The 16,246-nt window shown below is 35.5% G+C and overlaps 1 protein-coding gene across 1 annotated transcript in view; it reads left to right on the top strand.

Moving 5' to 3' along the window:
- The window catches only part of LRP2 (LDL receptor related protein 2), a 337,404-nt gene that overhangs the window by 92,066 nt on the left and 229,092 nt on the right, over nt 1-16,246 (top strand). The window contains exon 6 of the mRNA XM_053698401.1: nt 13,041-13,154. Within this exon, the coding sequence (XP_053554376.1) occupies nt 13,041-13,154 (114 nt within the window). The remainder of the gene's footprint in view (nt 1-13,040; nt 13,155-16,246) is intronic.

The raw sequence follows: 16,246 nt of genomic DNA, 5'->3' as shown, positions 1-16,246 counted from the left end.
TACATTGTAGCTATTTTAGTATTTATTTTTATTTTACAGGCAACTTTGTATTTATTTTAACTAGGTACAATAGTTATTAAATAGTTATTAACTATTTAATAACTACCTAGCGAAAATAAATACAAAATTACCTGTAAAATAAAACCTAACCTAAGTTAAAATTACACCTAACACTACACTATCATTAAAATAATTACATAAATTAACTACAATTAAATAAAACTAATTACAATAAAATAAAATTAACTAAATTACAAAACAAACAAACACTAAATTACAGAAAATAATAAAAAATGACAAGAATTTTAAACTAATTACACCTACTCTAACCCCCCTAATAAAATAAAAAAGCCCCCCAAAATAATAAAATTCCCTACCCTATACTAAATTACAAATAGCCCTTAAAAGGGCCTTTTGTGGGGCATTGCCCCAAAGTAATCAGCTCTTTTACCTGTAAAAAAAGAAATACAACCCCCTCCCCAACATTACAACCCACCACCCACACACCCAACCCTACTCTAAAACCCACCAAACCCCCCTTAAAAAACCTAACACTAACCCTCTGAAGATCACCCTACCTTGAGCCGTCTTCAACCAGCCGGGCACAAGTGGACCTCCAGAGGGGAAGAAGTCTTCATCTGATCCAGGCAGAAGTGGACATCCAGACCGGCAGAAGTCTTCATCCAGGCGGCATCTTCTATCTTCATCCATCCGAAGCAGAGCGGGTCCATCTTCAATCCATCCAACGCGGAGCATCCTCTTCCATCGGCGTCCTAACGAAGAATGAAGGTTCTTTTAAATGATGTCATCCAAGATGGCGTCCCTTGAATTCCAATTGGCTGATAGGTTTCTATCAGCTAATCAGAATTAAGATAGGAAAAATCCTATTGGCTGATCCAATCAGCCAATAGGATTGAGCTTGCATTCTATTGGCTGTTCCAATCAGCCTATAGAATGCTAGCTCAATCCTATTGACTGATTAGATCAGTCAATAGGATTTTTCCTACCTTAATTCTGATTGGCTGATAGAATTCTATCAGCCAATCGGAATTCAAGGGATGCCATCTTGGATGACGTCATTTAAAGGAACCTTCATTCTTGGTTAGGACGTCGATGGAAGAGGATGCTCCGCGTCGGATGGATTGAAGATGGACCCGCTCCAGATATATGAAGATAGAAGATACCGCCTGGATGAAGACTTCTGCCGGTCTAGATGTCCTCTTCTGCCCAGATCGGATGAAGACTTCTTCCCCTCTGGAGGTCCTCTTGTGCCTGGCTGGGTGAAGACGGCTCAAGGTAGGGTGATCTTCAGGGGATTAGTGTTTTTTAAGGGGGGTTTGGGTGGGTTTTAGAGTAGGGTTGGGTGTGTGGGTTTTAATGTTGGGGGGGGGTGTATTTTTTTTTACACGTAAAAGAGCTGATTACTTTGGGACAATGCCCTGCAAAAGGCCTTTTTAAGGGCTATTTGTAATTTAGTATAGGGTAGGGATTTTTATTATTTTGGTGGGCTTTTTTATTTTATTAGGGGGCTTAGATTAGGTGTAATTAGTTTAAAATTCTTGTAATTGTTTTTATTTTCTGTAATTTAGTGGTTTTTTTTGTACTTTAGTTTATTTTATTTTATTGTATTTAATTGTAGGTAATTTTAGTTTATTAATTTAATTTAATTATATTGTAGTGTTAGGTGTAATTGTAACTTAGGTTAGGGTATATTTTACAGGTACTTTTGTATTTATTTTAGCTAGGTAGTTAATAAATATTTAATAACTATTTAATAACTATTGCACCTAGTTTAAATAAATACAAAGTTGCCTGTAAAATAAAAATAAATCCTAAAATAGCTACAATGTAATTATTAATTATATTGTAGCTATCTTATGGTTTATTTTATAGGTAAGTATTTAGTTTTAAATCGGAATAATTTAGGCCTAGATTTAGAGTTTGGCGGTAGCCGTGAAAACCAGCGTTAGAGGCTCCTAACGCTGGTTTTAGGCTACCGCCGGTATTTGGAGTCAGTCAGGAAAGGGTCTAACGCTCACTTTTCAGCCGCGACTTTTCCATACCGCAGATCCCCTTACGTCAATTGCGTATCCTATCTTTTCAATGGGATCTTTCTAACTCCGGTATTTAGAGTCGTGTCTGAAGTGAGCGTTAGAAATCTAACGACAAAACTCCAGCCGCAGAAAAAAGTCAGTAGTTAAGAGCTTTCTGGGCTAACGCCGGTTTATAAAGCTCTTAACTACTGTGCTCTAAAGTACACTAACACCCATAAACTACCTATGTACCCCTAAACCGAGGTCCCCCCACATCGCCGCCACTCGATTAAATTTTTTTAACCCCTAATCTGCCGACCGCCACCTACGTTATACTTAAGTACCCCTAATCTGCTGCCCCTAACACCGCCAACCCCTATATTATATTTATTAACCCCTAATCTGCCGCCCCCGCTATCGCTGACCCCTGCATATTATTATTAACCCCTAATCTGCCGTCCGCACGCCACCGCCAGCTACATTATAGCTATGTACCCCTAATCTGCTGCCCCCAACACCGCCGACCCCTATATTATATTTATTAACCCCTAATCTGCCCCCCTCACCGCTACTATAATAAAGTTATTAACCCCTAATCCGCCTCACTCCCGGCCTCAATAACCCTATAATAAATAGTATTAACCCCTAATCTGCCCTCCCTAACATCGCCGACACCTAATTTCAATTATTAAACCCTAATCTGCCGACCGAATCTCACCGCTATTCTAATAAATGGATTAACCCCTAAAGCTAAGTCTAACCCTAACACTAACACCCCCTAAGTTAAATATAATTTAAATCTAACGAAATAAATTAACTCTTATTAAATAAATTATTCCTATTTAAAGCTAAATACTTACCTGTAAAATAAACCCTAATATAGCTACAATATAAATTATAATTATATTATAGCTATTTTAGGATTTATATTTATTTTACAGGCAACTTTGTATTTATTTTAACCAGGTACAATAGCTATTAAATAGTTAAGAACTATTTAATAGCTAAAATAGTTAAAATAATTACAAAATTACCTGTAAAATAAATCCTAACCTAAGTTACAATTAAACCTAACACAACACTAGAAATAAATTAATTAAATAAAATACCTACTATTATCTACAATTAAACCTAACACTACACTATCAATAAATTAATTAAATACAATACCTACAAATAAATACAATTAAATAAACTAACTAAAGTACAAAAAATAAAAAAGAACTAAGTTACAAAAAATAAAAAAATATTTACAAACATTAGAAAAAAATTACAACAATTTTAAACTAATTACACCTACTCTAAGCCCCCTAATAAAATAACAAAGACCCCCAAAATAAAAAAATGCCCTACCCTATTCTAAATTACAAAAGTTCTAAGCTCTTTTACCTGATCGGAACAGCCAATAGAATGCGAGCTCAATCTGATTGGCTGATCGGATCAGCCAATCGGATTGAACTTGATTCTGATTGGCTGATTCCATCAGCCAATCAGAATTTTCCTACCTTAATTCCGATTGGCTGATAGAATCCTATCAGCCAATCGGAATTCGAGGGACGCCATCTTGGATGACGTCCCTTAAACGAACCGTCATTCGTCGGGAAGTCGTCGATGAAGATGGATGTTCCGCGTCGGCGGGATGAACACGGATCCTGAAGAAAGAAGATTGAAGATGCCGTTGATAGAAGACTTCAGCCGGATCATGGACCTCTTCAGCTCCCGCTTGGATGAAGACTTCAGCCGGATCATGGACATCTTCAGCCCCCCGCTTGGGCTTGGATCAAGACATCGGAGGAGCTCTTCTGGATCGATCGGTGAACCTGGTATGGTGAAGATAAGGTAGGAAGATCTTCAGGGGCTTAGTGTTAGGTTTATTTAAGGGGGGTTTGGGTTAGATTAGGGGTATGTGGGTGGTGGGTTGTAATGTTGGGGGGGGGTATTGTATGTGTTTTTTTACAGCCAAAAGAGCTGAATTCTTTGGGGCATGCCCCGCAAAGGGCCCTGTTCAGGGCTGGTAAGGTAAAAGAGCTTTGAACTTTTGTAATTTAGAATAGGGTAGGGCATTTTTTTATTTTGGGTGTAATTAGTTTAAAATTGTAATTTTTTACTAATGTTTGTAAATATTTTTTTATTTTTTGTAACTTAGTTCTTTTTTATTTTTTGTACTTTAGTTAGTTTATTTAATTGTATTTATTTGTAGGTATTGTATTTAATTTATTTATTGATAGTGTAGTGTTAGGTTTAATTGTAGATAATTGTAGGTATTTTATTTAATTAATTTATTGATAGTGTAGTGTTAGGTTTAATTGTAGATAATTGTAGGTATTTTATTTAATTAATTTATTGATAGTGTAGTGTTAGGTTTAATTGTAACTTAGGTTAGGATTTATTTTACAGGTAATTTTGTAATTATTTTAACTATTTTAGCTATTAAATAGTTCTTAACTATTTAATAGCTATTGTACCTGGTTAAAATAAATACAAAGTTGCCTGTAAAATAAATATAAATCCTAAAATAGCTATAATATAATTCTAATTTATATTGTAGCTATATTAGGATTTATTTTACAGGTAAGTATTTAGCTTTAAATAGGAATAATTTATTTAATAAGAGTAAATTTATTTCGTTAGATTTAAATTATATTTAACTTAGGGGGTTGTTAGTGTTAGGGTTAGACTTAGCTTTAGGGGTTAATACATTTATTAGAATAGCGGTGAGCTCCAGTCGGCAGATTAGGGGTTAATGTTTGAAGTTAGGTGTCGGCGATGTTAGGGAGGGCAGATTAGGGGTTAATACTATTTATTATAGGGTTATTGAGGCGAGAGTGAGGCGGATTAGGGGTTAATACATTTATTATAGTAGCGCTCAGGTCCGGTCGGTAGATTAGGGGTTAATAAGTGAAGTTAGGTGGAGGCGACGTTGGGGGCGGCAGATTAGGGGTTAATAAATATAATATAGGGGTCGGCGATGTTAGGGCAGCAGATTAGGGGTACATAGGGATAATGTAGGTGGCGGGGGTGTACGGAGTGGCAGATTAGGGGTTAAAAATAATATGCAGGGGTCAGCGATAGCGGGGGCGGAAGATTAGGGGTTAATAAGTGTAAGGTTAGGGGTGTTTAGACTCGGGGTACATGTTAGAGTGTTAGGTGCAGACGTAGGAAGTGTTTCCCCATAGCAAACAATGGGACTGCGCTAGGAGCTGAACGCGGCTTTTTTGCAGGTGTTAGGTTTTTTTTCAGCTCAAACAGCCCCATTGTTTTCTATGGGGGAATCGTGCACGAGCACGTTTTTGAAGCTGGCCGCGTCCGTAAGCAACTCTGGTATTGAGAGTTTCAGTGGCGGTAAATATGCCTGTACGCTCCCTTTTTGGAGCCTAACGCAGCCATTCTGTGAACTCTCAATACCAGCGGTATTTAAAAGGTGCGGCCAGAAAAAAGCCAGCGTTAGCTACGCGGGTCGTTACCGACAAAACTCTAAATCTAGCCGTTAGTTAGTAATAGTAAATTTATTTAGATTAATTTAAATAATATTTAAGTTAGGGGGGTGTTAGGGTTAGGGTAAAACTAAGGTCTAGGGGTTAATAAAATTAATATAGTGACGGCGGTGTAGGGGGGGCAGATTAGTGGTTAATAAATATAATGTAGGTGGCAGCTGTGTAGGGGCGGCAGATTAGGGGTTAATAAATATAATGTAGGTTGCGGCGGGGTCCGGGTGCGGCGGTTTATGGGTTAATAAGTTTATTAGAGTAAAAAATACACCAAAAAGTGGACAGCGCTATATAATAATCAACATACCCCTTGGATAAGGTAAAAAACTTTCTGTAAATAGAAGCCGGAACAAAACTCCCAGACGAGATGCAGCTGCACACCAACCCGTAGATTCCTCGCTCCCGGATAGACAGACGTGGCTATGAAGACAAAAAAGGGACAGCGCAACTCGACTCAAGGTAGAATTTATTTACATCCAAATGGATACACACAAAGAAATGCACTTACAAGATGTAAGGTAATAAAAAGCCCTCAAAGAATCTACAGTTCAAAGGCAAACTCCGGACACTCCAGGTTCAGGTGTAGCGTCTTGGTAGCGGTCAGTTACTTCCAGCGTCTCTTTGTAACTCCCGGGTAATCAGCACCTGTGAACTTGATACGTCAAAGAATCTCCGCCTGACGACACAACCCTTCACCTACGGATGCCCTGCTGGATCAAAAAGGCTCAGCGCGTTTCGCCGGTTAACACACACCGGCTTTTTCAAGAGTGAATGATCCAGATAAGAAAGAAGTCCTTTTTAAAGGTCCAAGTTAATTACGTAAGAGGCGTTGCTACAACCTCCCTGAAAATTTCTTAAAGGTACATTATACTACACCAGCCTTCCTTTCAACAAGCTTGAATACATAATAAAATTAGATAACATAATAAACAAAATTTCGTCCTGCAAATATAAAAAAGCATTTTATCATAGAAACATAAAAACACTATATTTAATAAATAATCAATAGGTAATCAAATTAAAAATTACATAATATAATAAAAACATTAAAAACATATTTCATGACAAAGAAAAAATTAAAAACCTACATTAAAATTCAGAATAGAATATTTAATTCAATTTTAATGAGTATATTACTTAAGAATTTGGGATGATGTCATTGGATGTAAATCACCTCCTCCTAACAGAAAGAATAAAAAAGCAAGATCCATACTACATGACATACTACTTAAGGGGACATATATAGATATATGGAAAACAAACGAACATTCCAAAGCTCCACTGTAAAATGTAATCTTAATTTCACATAAACCTATAAACAAATAGGCCCATATTATGTAAAGGCCAGGATGTCCACATTTTTTTTTACTATCGAGTGAGAATAATATGATGTCTTTGGATGATAGACCACTTGACTTGTTTAGAAATCTGGAAGACCTTCTAGAGAAAGATACTAGAGAATGGCAAGATTTATTGCTACTTAATAACTATATTTTACACGATATAGTGCCTAGGGGTTTGAGATTCTATAAAAAAACCCTGTTTAGATTAGATGAAGTAGAGTTCATCACGGATTGGGAAAAAGCTTTTCATACTTGCTCAATCACATTATTAAATATTCTAATTCGCTATTGGGAATACAGGCTTAAAAAACTTGAGAAAGATATTGAAGAGGCTGTGGATAAAATCCAACCCTTTAGTGAGATAGATGAATGGAAAAATTTTAATAGCAATATTCAGAATAGGGTCACTAAATTAGATCTTGAATTAAAATCTAAAAAACAGAAGAAATTATCTAGAGATCTTAAGGATTATAAAGATGAGGTGGTTCATACATACAATAAGACTAACACTAGCAATATTGTTAATGTGGATTCTGATGAGGACCTACAGGGGGGTGATCCAACTATTGAACAGGGTATTAATATACAATCAGGGACTACTAATAGTGAACCAAAAGGTCATAATAAGAACAGGGTTAAAAAGACACCGACTAAGGATAAAGGTTTTTTAAGAAATAATTATAAAAACACTTACTCTGGGGTTTCCCATCAGTATAAGAATCAAAATAATTATAATTCTAAGAGTTTACCTTGGCGTCCTACTAACTCACATTCCAATTCTAATTCAAATTCTGGTTATAATGTATCTAACCATACAGGGAATCGTAGAAATTTTAATAATCATGAGAATAAACAACATAGGGACTTTAGAGAAGGAAATAGATATAACCAATTTTGGAATAGAAACAGATATGAGGCATTGAATCACCAGGCCAGGCCCCCCACTCCCAAAGGACTGGTTTGGCATAGATTAGGGGCCAAACCAAAGTCACCGGGAGTATCACATTTTTTAGGCAAGGGTCAGGATATCCATTACAGGGACAGGAATGTACAATGGGAGGAGGAGCCGGTATTAGCGATGAAAGATTGGAACACGAGAGAAAGACCACAAAAAAGGGCTTTGGAGGTAGACGAGGAACAAGAGGAGGAGTCAGGATACAGAGGGGGAAACAGAAGAAGATTGAATTAGAAACTATCAAGAAAGAAATGATCAATATTTCTGATTTGAATTTAACTAATGGTGATATCAGATTATTAGGGAAAGGCTTAAACTTTGCCCCTAAATCCCAACCTAATAAATTCGAAGTATATATGGATATTCAGAAATTCATTCGAAAAATGACTCTGAAAAGGTATTTTTTGAAGGATAATAAGGGGTTGAATAGACCTAACAATAATTATATTGAGGCTAAAGATATAGCTACTCTTAATACACTTAAGGAGTTGGATGAAGGGAATAGATCTATGTATACTATTAGTCAAGATAATTTAGATTCATCTGTTACTATGGCTAACTTAATGGATCTTTCAATACACGAAGAGGACCCTCAAATCCAACATACATCTTTTAAGGGTCGCTCTAGTTTTAACCCTATACATATGCAAGGGGAGCAACTATCTCTTTTTAATAAATTAGTCTGTCAGGATATTGAACGTGAATTCTCTAAGTCTAGACTTAATAAATATAATGATAATTTAAGTATAAATGAGAGGAAGGCACTCAAAAATCTTAAAGAGAATGATGGGGTGGTAATTCGTGCAGCGGACAAGGGGGGGGGGTCTGGTAATCCAGAATAAGGAAGATTATCTGTCAGAAGCATACAACATCTTAGGAGACAGCCAGACCTATAAATGTCTTACTTATAATCCGACTATCAAGTTTTCTAAAGAATTAGACTGTATCCTTAAATCAGCCAAGGAGAGAGGGGTCTTAAATCAAGATGAATATAATTTCATTAAAATAGTGGAACCTAAGGTCCCTACATTTTATCACCTCCCAAAAGTGCACAAATGCTTAACCAGGCCCCCGGGATGTCCAATTGTCTCTGGTATTGGTTCACTTTGTTATAATCTTTCTAAGTATGTTGATCACTTTTTACAGCCCCTGGTTAAAAGGACCAGGGCCTTTCTTAAGGATACTGCAGAGACAATTGGACATTTCGAGGGTCTGGAATGGGAAGATAAACTTAGATGGGCCACCTACGACGTCTCATCATTATATACAATGATCCCCCACGATCAAGATTTAAGGGCAGTTGAGTTAGCCTTCTCCAATTATAATATTCCTGAGATCCATTTACAATTCATTTTACAATCTATCAATTTTATTTTAACCCATAATTATTTTGAGTTTGGGGAGAAATATTATTTACAGTTAAGGGGGACAGCAATGGAGACTACCTTTGCCCCCTCTTATGCTAATTTGTTTATGGACCGTTTTGAGAGGTGTTATATTTGGAATAATAATCCATTTGAGTCAAATATTGTGAAATACTTCCGTTACATCGATGATGTGATCATTCTTTGGAGAGGGACTGAGGAAGTCTTATTAGAGTTTAGTGAATATATTAATAAAAATAATTTTAACCTTAAATTTAGTGGGAACAGCTCAAATATGAAAATAGAATTTCTAGATATTGAATTTTCGGTAGATAGCGATAACAATAAAGTTATGGTACGTAACTTTAGAAAAACTGTGGATAGGAACAGTTTTGTTGATGCTGATAGTGCCCATTTGAAGAGCTGGAAGGATAATATCCCGACCAGCCAATATATTCGCATCAGGCAGAATTGTACTAATATATCTGATTTCAATGAGGAAGCGACCCATTTAGAACAGAAATTTTTAAGAAAGGGATATAGTAGGAAACTACTAGAGGAAGCAAAAAACAAAGCCTTACAATTGAATCGCACTGACCTTTTGAAAAATAAGAAGAAATTGGAAACTAAATCTGATCCTATCAATGGCAGCAATAATCATGTTGGAGAAACTAGATTTATAACTAGGTATAACGAAGGGGCACCTATAGTTACTAAAATATTCAATAAACATTGGGATATCCTTAAGTTGGATCCAATTTTAGGGAAGGAAATTGGGGATAGACCTAAAATAACCTTTAGGAAAAATAGGAATTTAAAATCTTTTCTAGCTCACAGTAAGTTACGTAATAAGATTAATGCTACTAGAAATATTACGGGTGGGGGATTATGTAACTGGATATCAGCCACAAGGGGCACTTTCAAATGTCACAAACCTAATTGCCTTATGTGCTCACATGTTAAAAGGGGTGACACCTTCTTTAACTTTAATGGGTCTGAACAATTTAATATGCAATTTAGATGCAACTGCCAGGCAATGTATTCGGTTTACTTACTATCTTGTAAATGTAATTTGATTTACATAGGGCGCACCAAAAGGAAAACCAGTAAAAGGTTTAGTGAGCACCTTTACAACATTAGGACCAAATTTGATAAACATAGTGTGCCGGTGCATTTTAGTAATTGTCATAGTAGTAGTGTAGATGGCCTTTATATTCAGATTATTGACTGGATACCTCCTGGAGTCCCTAATAGATTATTAAAATTAAGACGGAAAGAGACAGAATGGATTTATAGGCTGAAAAGCCTTGCTCCATTAGGTCTTAATATTGATTTGGACATCCTGGCCTTTACATAATATGGGCCTATTTGTTTATAGGTTTATGTGAAATTAAGATTACATTTTACAGTGGAGCTTTGGAATGTTCGTTTGTTTTCCATATATCTATATATGTCCCCTTAAGTAGTATGTCATGTAGTATGGATCTTGCTTTTTTATTCTTTCTGTTAGGAGGAGGTGATTTACATCCAATGACATCATCCCAAATTCTTAAGTAATATACTCATTAAAATTGAATTAAATATTCTATTCTGAATTTTAATGTAGGTTTTTAATTTTTTCTTTGTCATGAAATATGTTTTTAATGTTTTTATTATATTATGTAATTTTTAATTTGATTACCTATTGATTATTTATTAAATATAGTGTTTTTATGTTTCTATGATAAAATGCTTTTTTATATTTGCAGGATGAAATTTTGTTTATTATGTTATCTAATTTTATTATGCATTCAAGCTTGTTGAAAGGAAGGCTGGTGTCGTATAATGTACCTTTAAGAAATTTTCAGGGAGGTTGTAGCAACGCCTCTTATGTAATTAACTTGGACCTTTAAAAAGGACTTCTTTCTTATCTGGATCATTCACTCTTGAAAAAGCCGGTGTGTGTTAACCGGCGAAACGCGTTGAGCCTTTTTGATCCAGCAGGGCATCTGTAGGTGAAGGGTTGTGTCGTCAGGCGGAGATCCTTTGACGTATCAAGTTCACAGGTGCCGATTACCCAGGAGTTACAAAGAGACGCTGGAAGTAACTGACCGCTACCAAGACGCTACGCCTGAATCTGGAGTGTCCGGAGTTTGCCTTTGAACTGTAGATTCTTTGAGGATGTAAATAAATTCTACCTTGAGTCGAGTTGCGCTGTCCCTTTTTTGTCTTCATAGACAAGTTTATTAGAGTGGCGGTGGGCTCCAGGAGCGGCGGTTTAGGGGTTAATACATTAATTAGAGTGGCGGTGGGCTCCGGGAGTGGTGGTTTAGGGGTTAATACGTTTATTAGAGTGGCGGCGGGCTCCGGGAGCGGCAGTTCAGGGGTTAATAAGTATAAAGTAGGTGGCGGCAGTGTAGGGGGGCAGATTAGGGGTGTTTAGACTCGGGGTACATGTTAGGGTGTTAGGTGTAGACATTTCCCATAGGAATCAATAGGATATTGGGCAGCAGCGAACATGAGCTCTCGCTGTTTTCCGACTCCCATTGATTCCTATGGTATCCGTCATCTCCAGGGCGGCGGATTGAAAACCAGGTACGCTGGGCCGGAAAAGTGCCGAGCATACCTGGTAGATTTTTGTTAACTAGCAAAAGTAGTCAGATTGTGCCGAACTTGCGTTCGGAACATCTGGAGTGACGTAAGCATCGATCTGTGTTGGACTGAGTCCTGCGGATCGTATGTTACATCACTAAATTCTACTTTTGCCGGTCTGTAGCATTTGATAACTAAGGCGAATTAGGCTCGCCACAAATACGCTGCAGAATTCCAGTGTATTTGCGGTTGACAGCTTGATAAATAGAGGACCAAGAATAAGAGCGCTATTGATTTAACTTTAGCAGTGTTAGCACTCAATAGTGCTAATATTTTTGTGCTCCACTTTTTAATCTTGGCCAGTATCTTTATATTGTAGCATTATTCATTTCCTCAGAAAAAAAGATATAGGCAAAGTGTGATGCTGTTAACAGATCGATCACCTGCACAGATGATGCTACGCACATGCTCACAAGCTACTATAGCATAATGTTTAATCACACAATACCATATGATAATTTACTTAGGCATTCACTTCTGTCTGTCAAATATTTCTTATGAAATAACCCATAAAACAAGTAATTTAAAACACTTTAAAACGGTGTACAACACAGGGCCCCGGTGAAAAACTGTATTTGGCCTCCCCACAGGTCACTCAGTGGTAAACAATAGTAATTATATACATGCTGCTCTGTATAACGGTTTTGAGGATAATAAGATAAGATTAGATACATTGATAGATAGATTAGATTATGTAGATAGATATAGATAGATAGATGATAGATAGATTATATAATGTAGATAGATATTGATAGATAGAAAGGTAGATAAATAGATAGATAGATAGATTAGATAGATAGATAGATATATAGATAGATGATAAATAGATAGATAGATTAGATAGATAGATAGATAGATAGATAGATGATAGATAGATAGATAGATAAAATTGATAGATTAGATAATGTAGATACATATAGATAAATTAGATTAGATAGATAAATAGAGTTGATAGATTAGATAGATAGATAGATAGATAGATATGATAGATATATTAGATACAATTGACATTCACTAATAAAAGACTCCCTCTGTATTAGGATTGTACACATTCTGGGCATGCAAATGTATAGACTGAATGCTATGCCCCCAGCACTTGGGCCAGGCTGTCGCTGCCACTGCCCCTACTGCACCAATGGTAGTTCCGCCCATGTTACTTAAAGATTTGATATAAAATGGGATTTTCGATTTGTATCAGTAATTTTTGTTACTTTTTTTTATTATAGCACAAAGATGTCTAAGTAGCCAGTTCCAGTGTCCAAATAGTGACTGTATTCCACGAGACTTTGTCTGTGATCATGACGATGACTGTGGGGACGGAAGCGATGAAAAGAATTGCAGTACTGCTCATTTATACTTTTTTTTATTTATGTTCATAATATATTTATCAGTTTGAGAATATTAACCTTTTTTGGTTTCATGTCCTTTGTGATTTTTAGATAGTACGTAATAATTATTGTTTTTAATAATATTTTTCTCTTTCAATTTTTCTTAGAGCTAAATGATCAAATTATTTAGTAAATTTTAAATTTAGTGAATTACAATGTTCAGTGATTTTTTTCTGATACTGTTTAGCTTAGTAAAGTTTGATTTGAGTGTTTGCACGTGATAATTTATCATCTTTATAAAAATATAGGTTACCTAAAACTTTATTCCATTGTAGCCAAATTATATTTGCAATTGGGCTTAAAGGGCATTATAATTTAACACTCTTTGTTGATGAGAATTTTATTTTTCATTAATCTAAACAAATAATTTTCTTTTGTGTTTTACCCTGCAAATGGGTTAAATACATAGTCAAGTTGTGCCTCTCCAGAAGAAGAAACAGCTGGGGAGCAAGTGAGAATTAGTTATACAGGTGTATTATCCAATCACTGGTTATCCTTGTCTGGTGTAGCAAGGGGTAGTTTTTTCAGAAATTCCACTTTGACTACACATAGTAAAAAAAAAGAAATTTGATTAAAAAGAAAATATTCTATAGATATAGAAAACTTTTTTAAAACTAGAATGTTATTTGAAAGATAGATTTGCTTAGTCAAAAGTGTAAAAGCAAGGACATGTTTTATTGGATAAATAAATAAAACTATAATCATTAATTAGTTTAATAAATCCTATTTCACAACATCCTTTGTTTTTATTTCAAGTTAACAAAATCACAATTTGAGTTTATTTATGTGAACTTAGTAACATGACTGTGGAAGTTTTTGTGAGCCAAATGCAAGGTGATTCATCATCAAGTTCTCAGCATTGTTGGTGAATTAGTAAACATCTGTATAATGAGTTTTTACAGATGATTGAGACAAATATATTTACATATTTGTATATCTTAGGCTAGTATTGGTACACTAGTATATTAGTTAGTAAATAAAGACATTGATCCTTAATTTATTTCTGTACACACTTAATCACTTCAATGATTTTGTTTCTTTCCAAAGCCTCCGTTAAAGTTGTCAGAGGTAAAGATCTAATATACAGTAAAGCTTTATATTAATCAATTATTTAAATGTCACAAACTGTGTATTCTTATAGCTCATCACAAAGTATTGTCATGAACCTAGCAATATTGCAAAACCCTTGACCCCAAGAGTCGACGATTACCGTCCCCTTATAATAAACTTTATATTACCTTAAATCATCCACCAATTAAAGAATACACAGACACTTGTTGCTTGCTAAAAATACTGGCCACAGCCTGTTAATTAAATAACAAATTTAAAACACCAAATAAATAACTCTTTGAACCATATAAAAATTCCATTAACTCTGAAGATGCTAGCTCCCAAACTTAATGAATGAATCTCCCTTTTCTTGTTGACCAGGCCGTATATAAATTCACCTGGACTTAAATAAGTCCGTTATTTCTTTAAAACCCCAAGCTCCAAGGAACCCCGTGTCCAATAAGCTACTTAACCTGCTCTCCCACCCCGTGGGGAGGTTAACCCATTCACTTATGGCCATAGTCCAATTGCAAACGTGAGGGAATTAGCACCCGCCAAGCTATGACAAAACATACAAAACCGTAAACAATGGGAGGGAGGGAAAACTTCTTGCTGCCATGCAAATAATTTTTTGGAGATGGCCGTCCCACACTTCCTTATATAACCTTTTCCTGGGACCCACCCTACTCCACCAAATATGGGACTAACTCCTCCCATGGGTCAAAAGCCCCCTCCCCCTACGTTCCTACGTATCCGGGGGCTGGCTTTCTGTTTTTCCAACTTAAAATTGTACTGCTTCACACCCTCACACAATACTAGAGGTTGCAAAATGTATAAACTAATTGCATACATTTCATGTTAGTCAGTTACTATAAGTGTTATTATAGTAAAAGAATATGACTAATAACCTTTCAATTTATTTAGCTGTTTGTGGAGTTTTCTATTATTCCTTTCAAAAACAATTGCATCAAACAAGGTCTAAAAGTCTTCAGAAGATTTTTCACACTTGACTGGTTTGTTAATTTATTGCAAGACTACAAAACATCTTGTTATTACAAGGTGTTTCATGTTTTTTCTCTCTTATGTTTAGGAAATATAATGAATTTTCCCCTTTCTGAAAACTTTTATAGTGTAAAACTTTAATGAATGTAGGTCACTATTTCCTGTTGGTTCTATCGTTTATGCATCATTGTGTAAACATAGATACTTTATCTAGGAAAAAAATAGATTAAATTAAAAACATTTAGGGCTAAATTACAAGTGGTGCATATTACAAAATGAAAGTAAACATGACTGCACAAGCGCAAACTACATTTGCGCTAGTTGATTAGCGCGATTGAAGTCCAAGCTTAAAGGGATATGGCTAAAAAAAAAGTTGCAATAAACAACATAAATGCATTAAAATAAAGTGTTACAATCATATATACACCTTCTAATAAAAATTATTCACATGAATATTAAATATATATATACCTATATAGCTGTATGACTATATATATATATATATATATATATATATATATATATATATATATATATATATATATATATATATATATATACAGTACCTCACAAAAGTGAGCACACCTCTCACATTTTTGTAAATATTTTATTATTTCTTTTTATGTGACAACAACGAAGAAATTACACTTTGCTACAATGTAAAGTAGTAAGTGTATAGCCTGTATAACAGTGTAATTTTGCTGTCCCCTCAAAATAACTCAACACACAGCCATTAATGTCTAAACAATTGGCAACAAAAGTGAGTACACCTCAAAGTGGAAATGTCCAAATTGGGCCCAAAGTGTCAATATATCTTCCACTCCTCCATGACTACATTGTGGAGCTGGTGGATGTTAGAGACCTTGCACTCCCCCACCTTCCATTTGAGGATGCCCCACAGATGCTCAATAGGGTTTAGTTTTGGAGACATACTTGGCCAGTCCATCACCTTTACCCTCAGCTTCTTTAGCAAGGTAGTAGTCATCTTAGAG

This window comes from Bombina bombina, chromosome 1 (genome assembly GCF_027579735.1).
Source record: "Bombina bombina isolate aBomBom1 chromosome 1, aBomBom1.pri, whole genome shotgun sequence".
NCBI classification, from domain to species: domain Eukaryota; kingdom Metazoa; phylum Chordata; class Amphibia; order Anura; family Bombinatoridae; genus Bombina; species Bombina bombina.
This window is presented reverse-complemented; position numbering and strand designations above follow the sequence as displayed.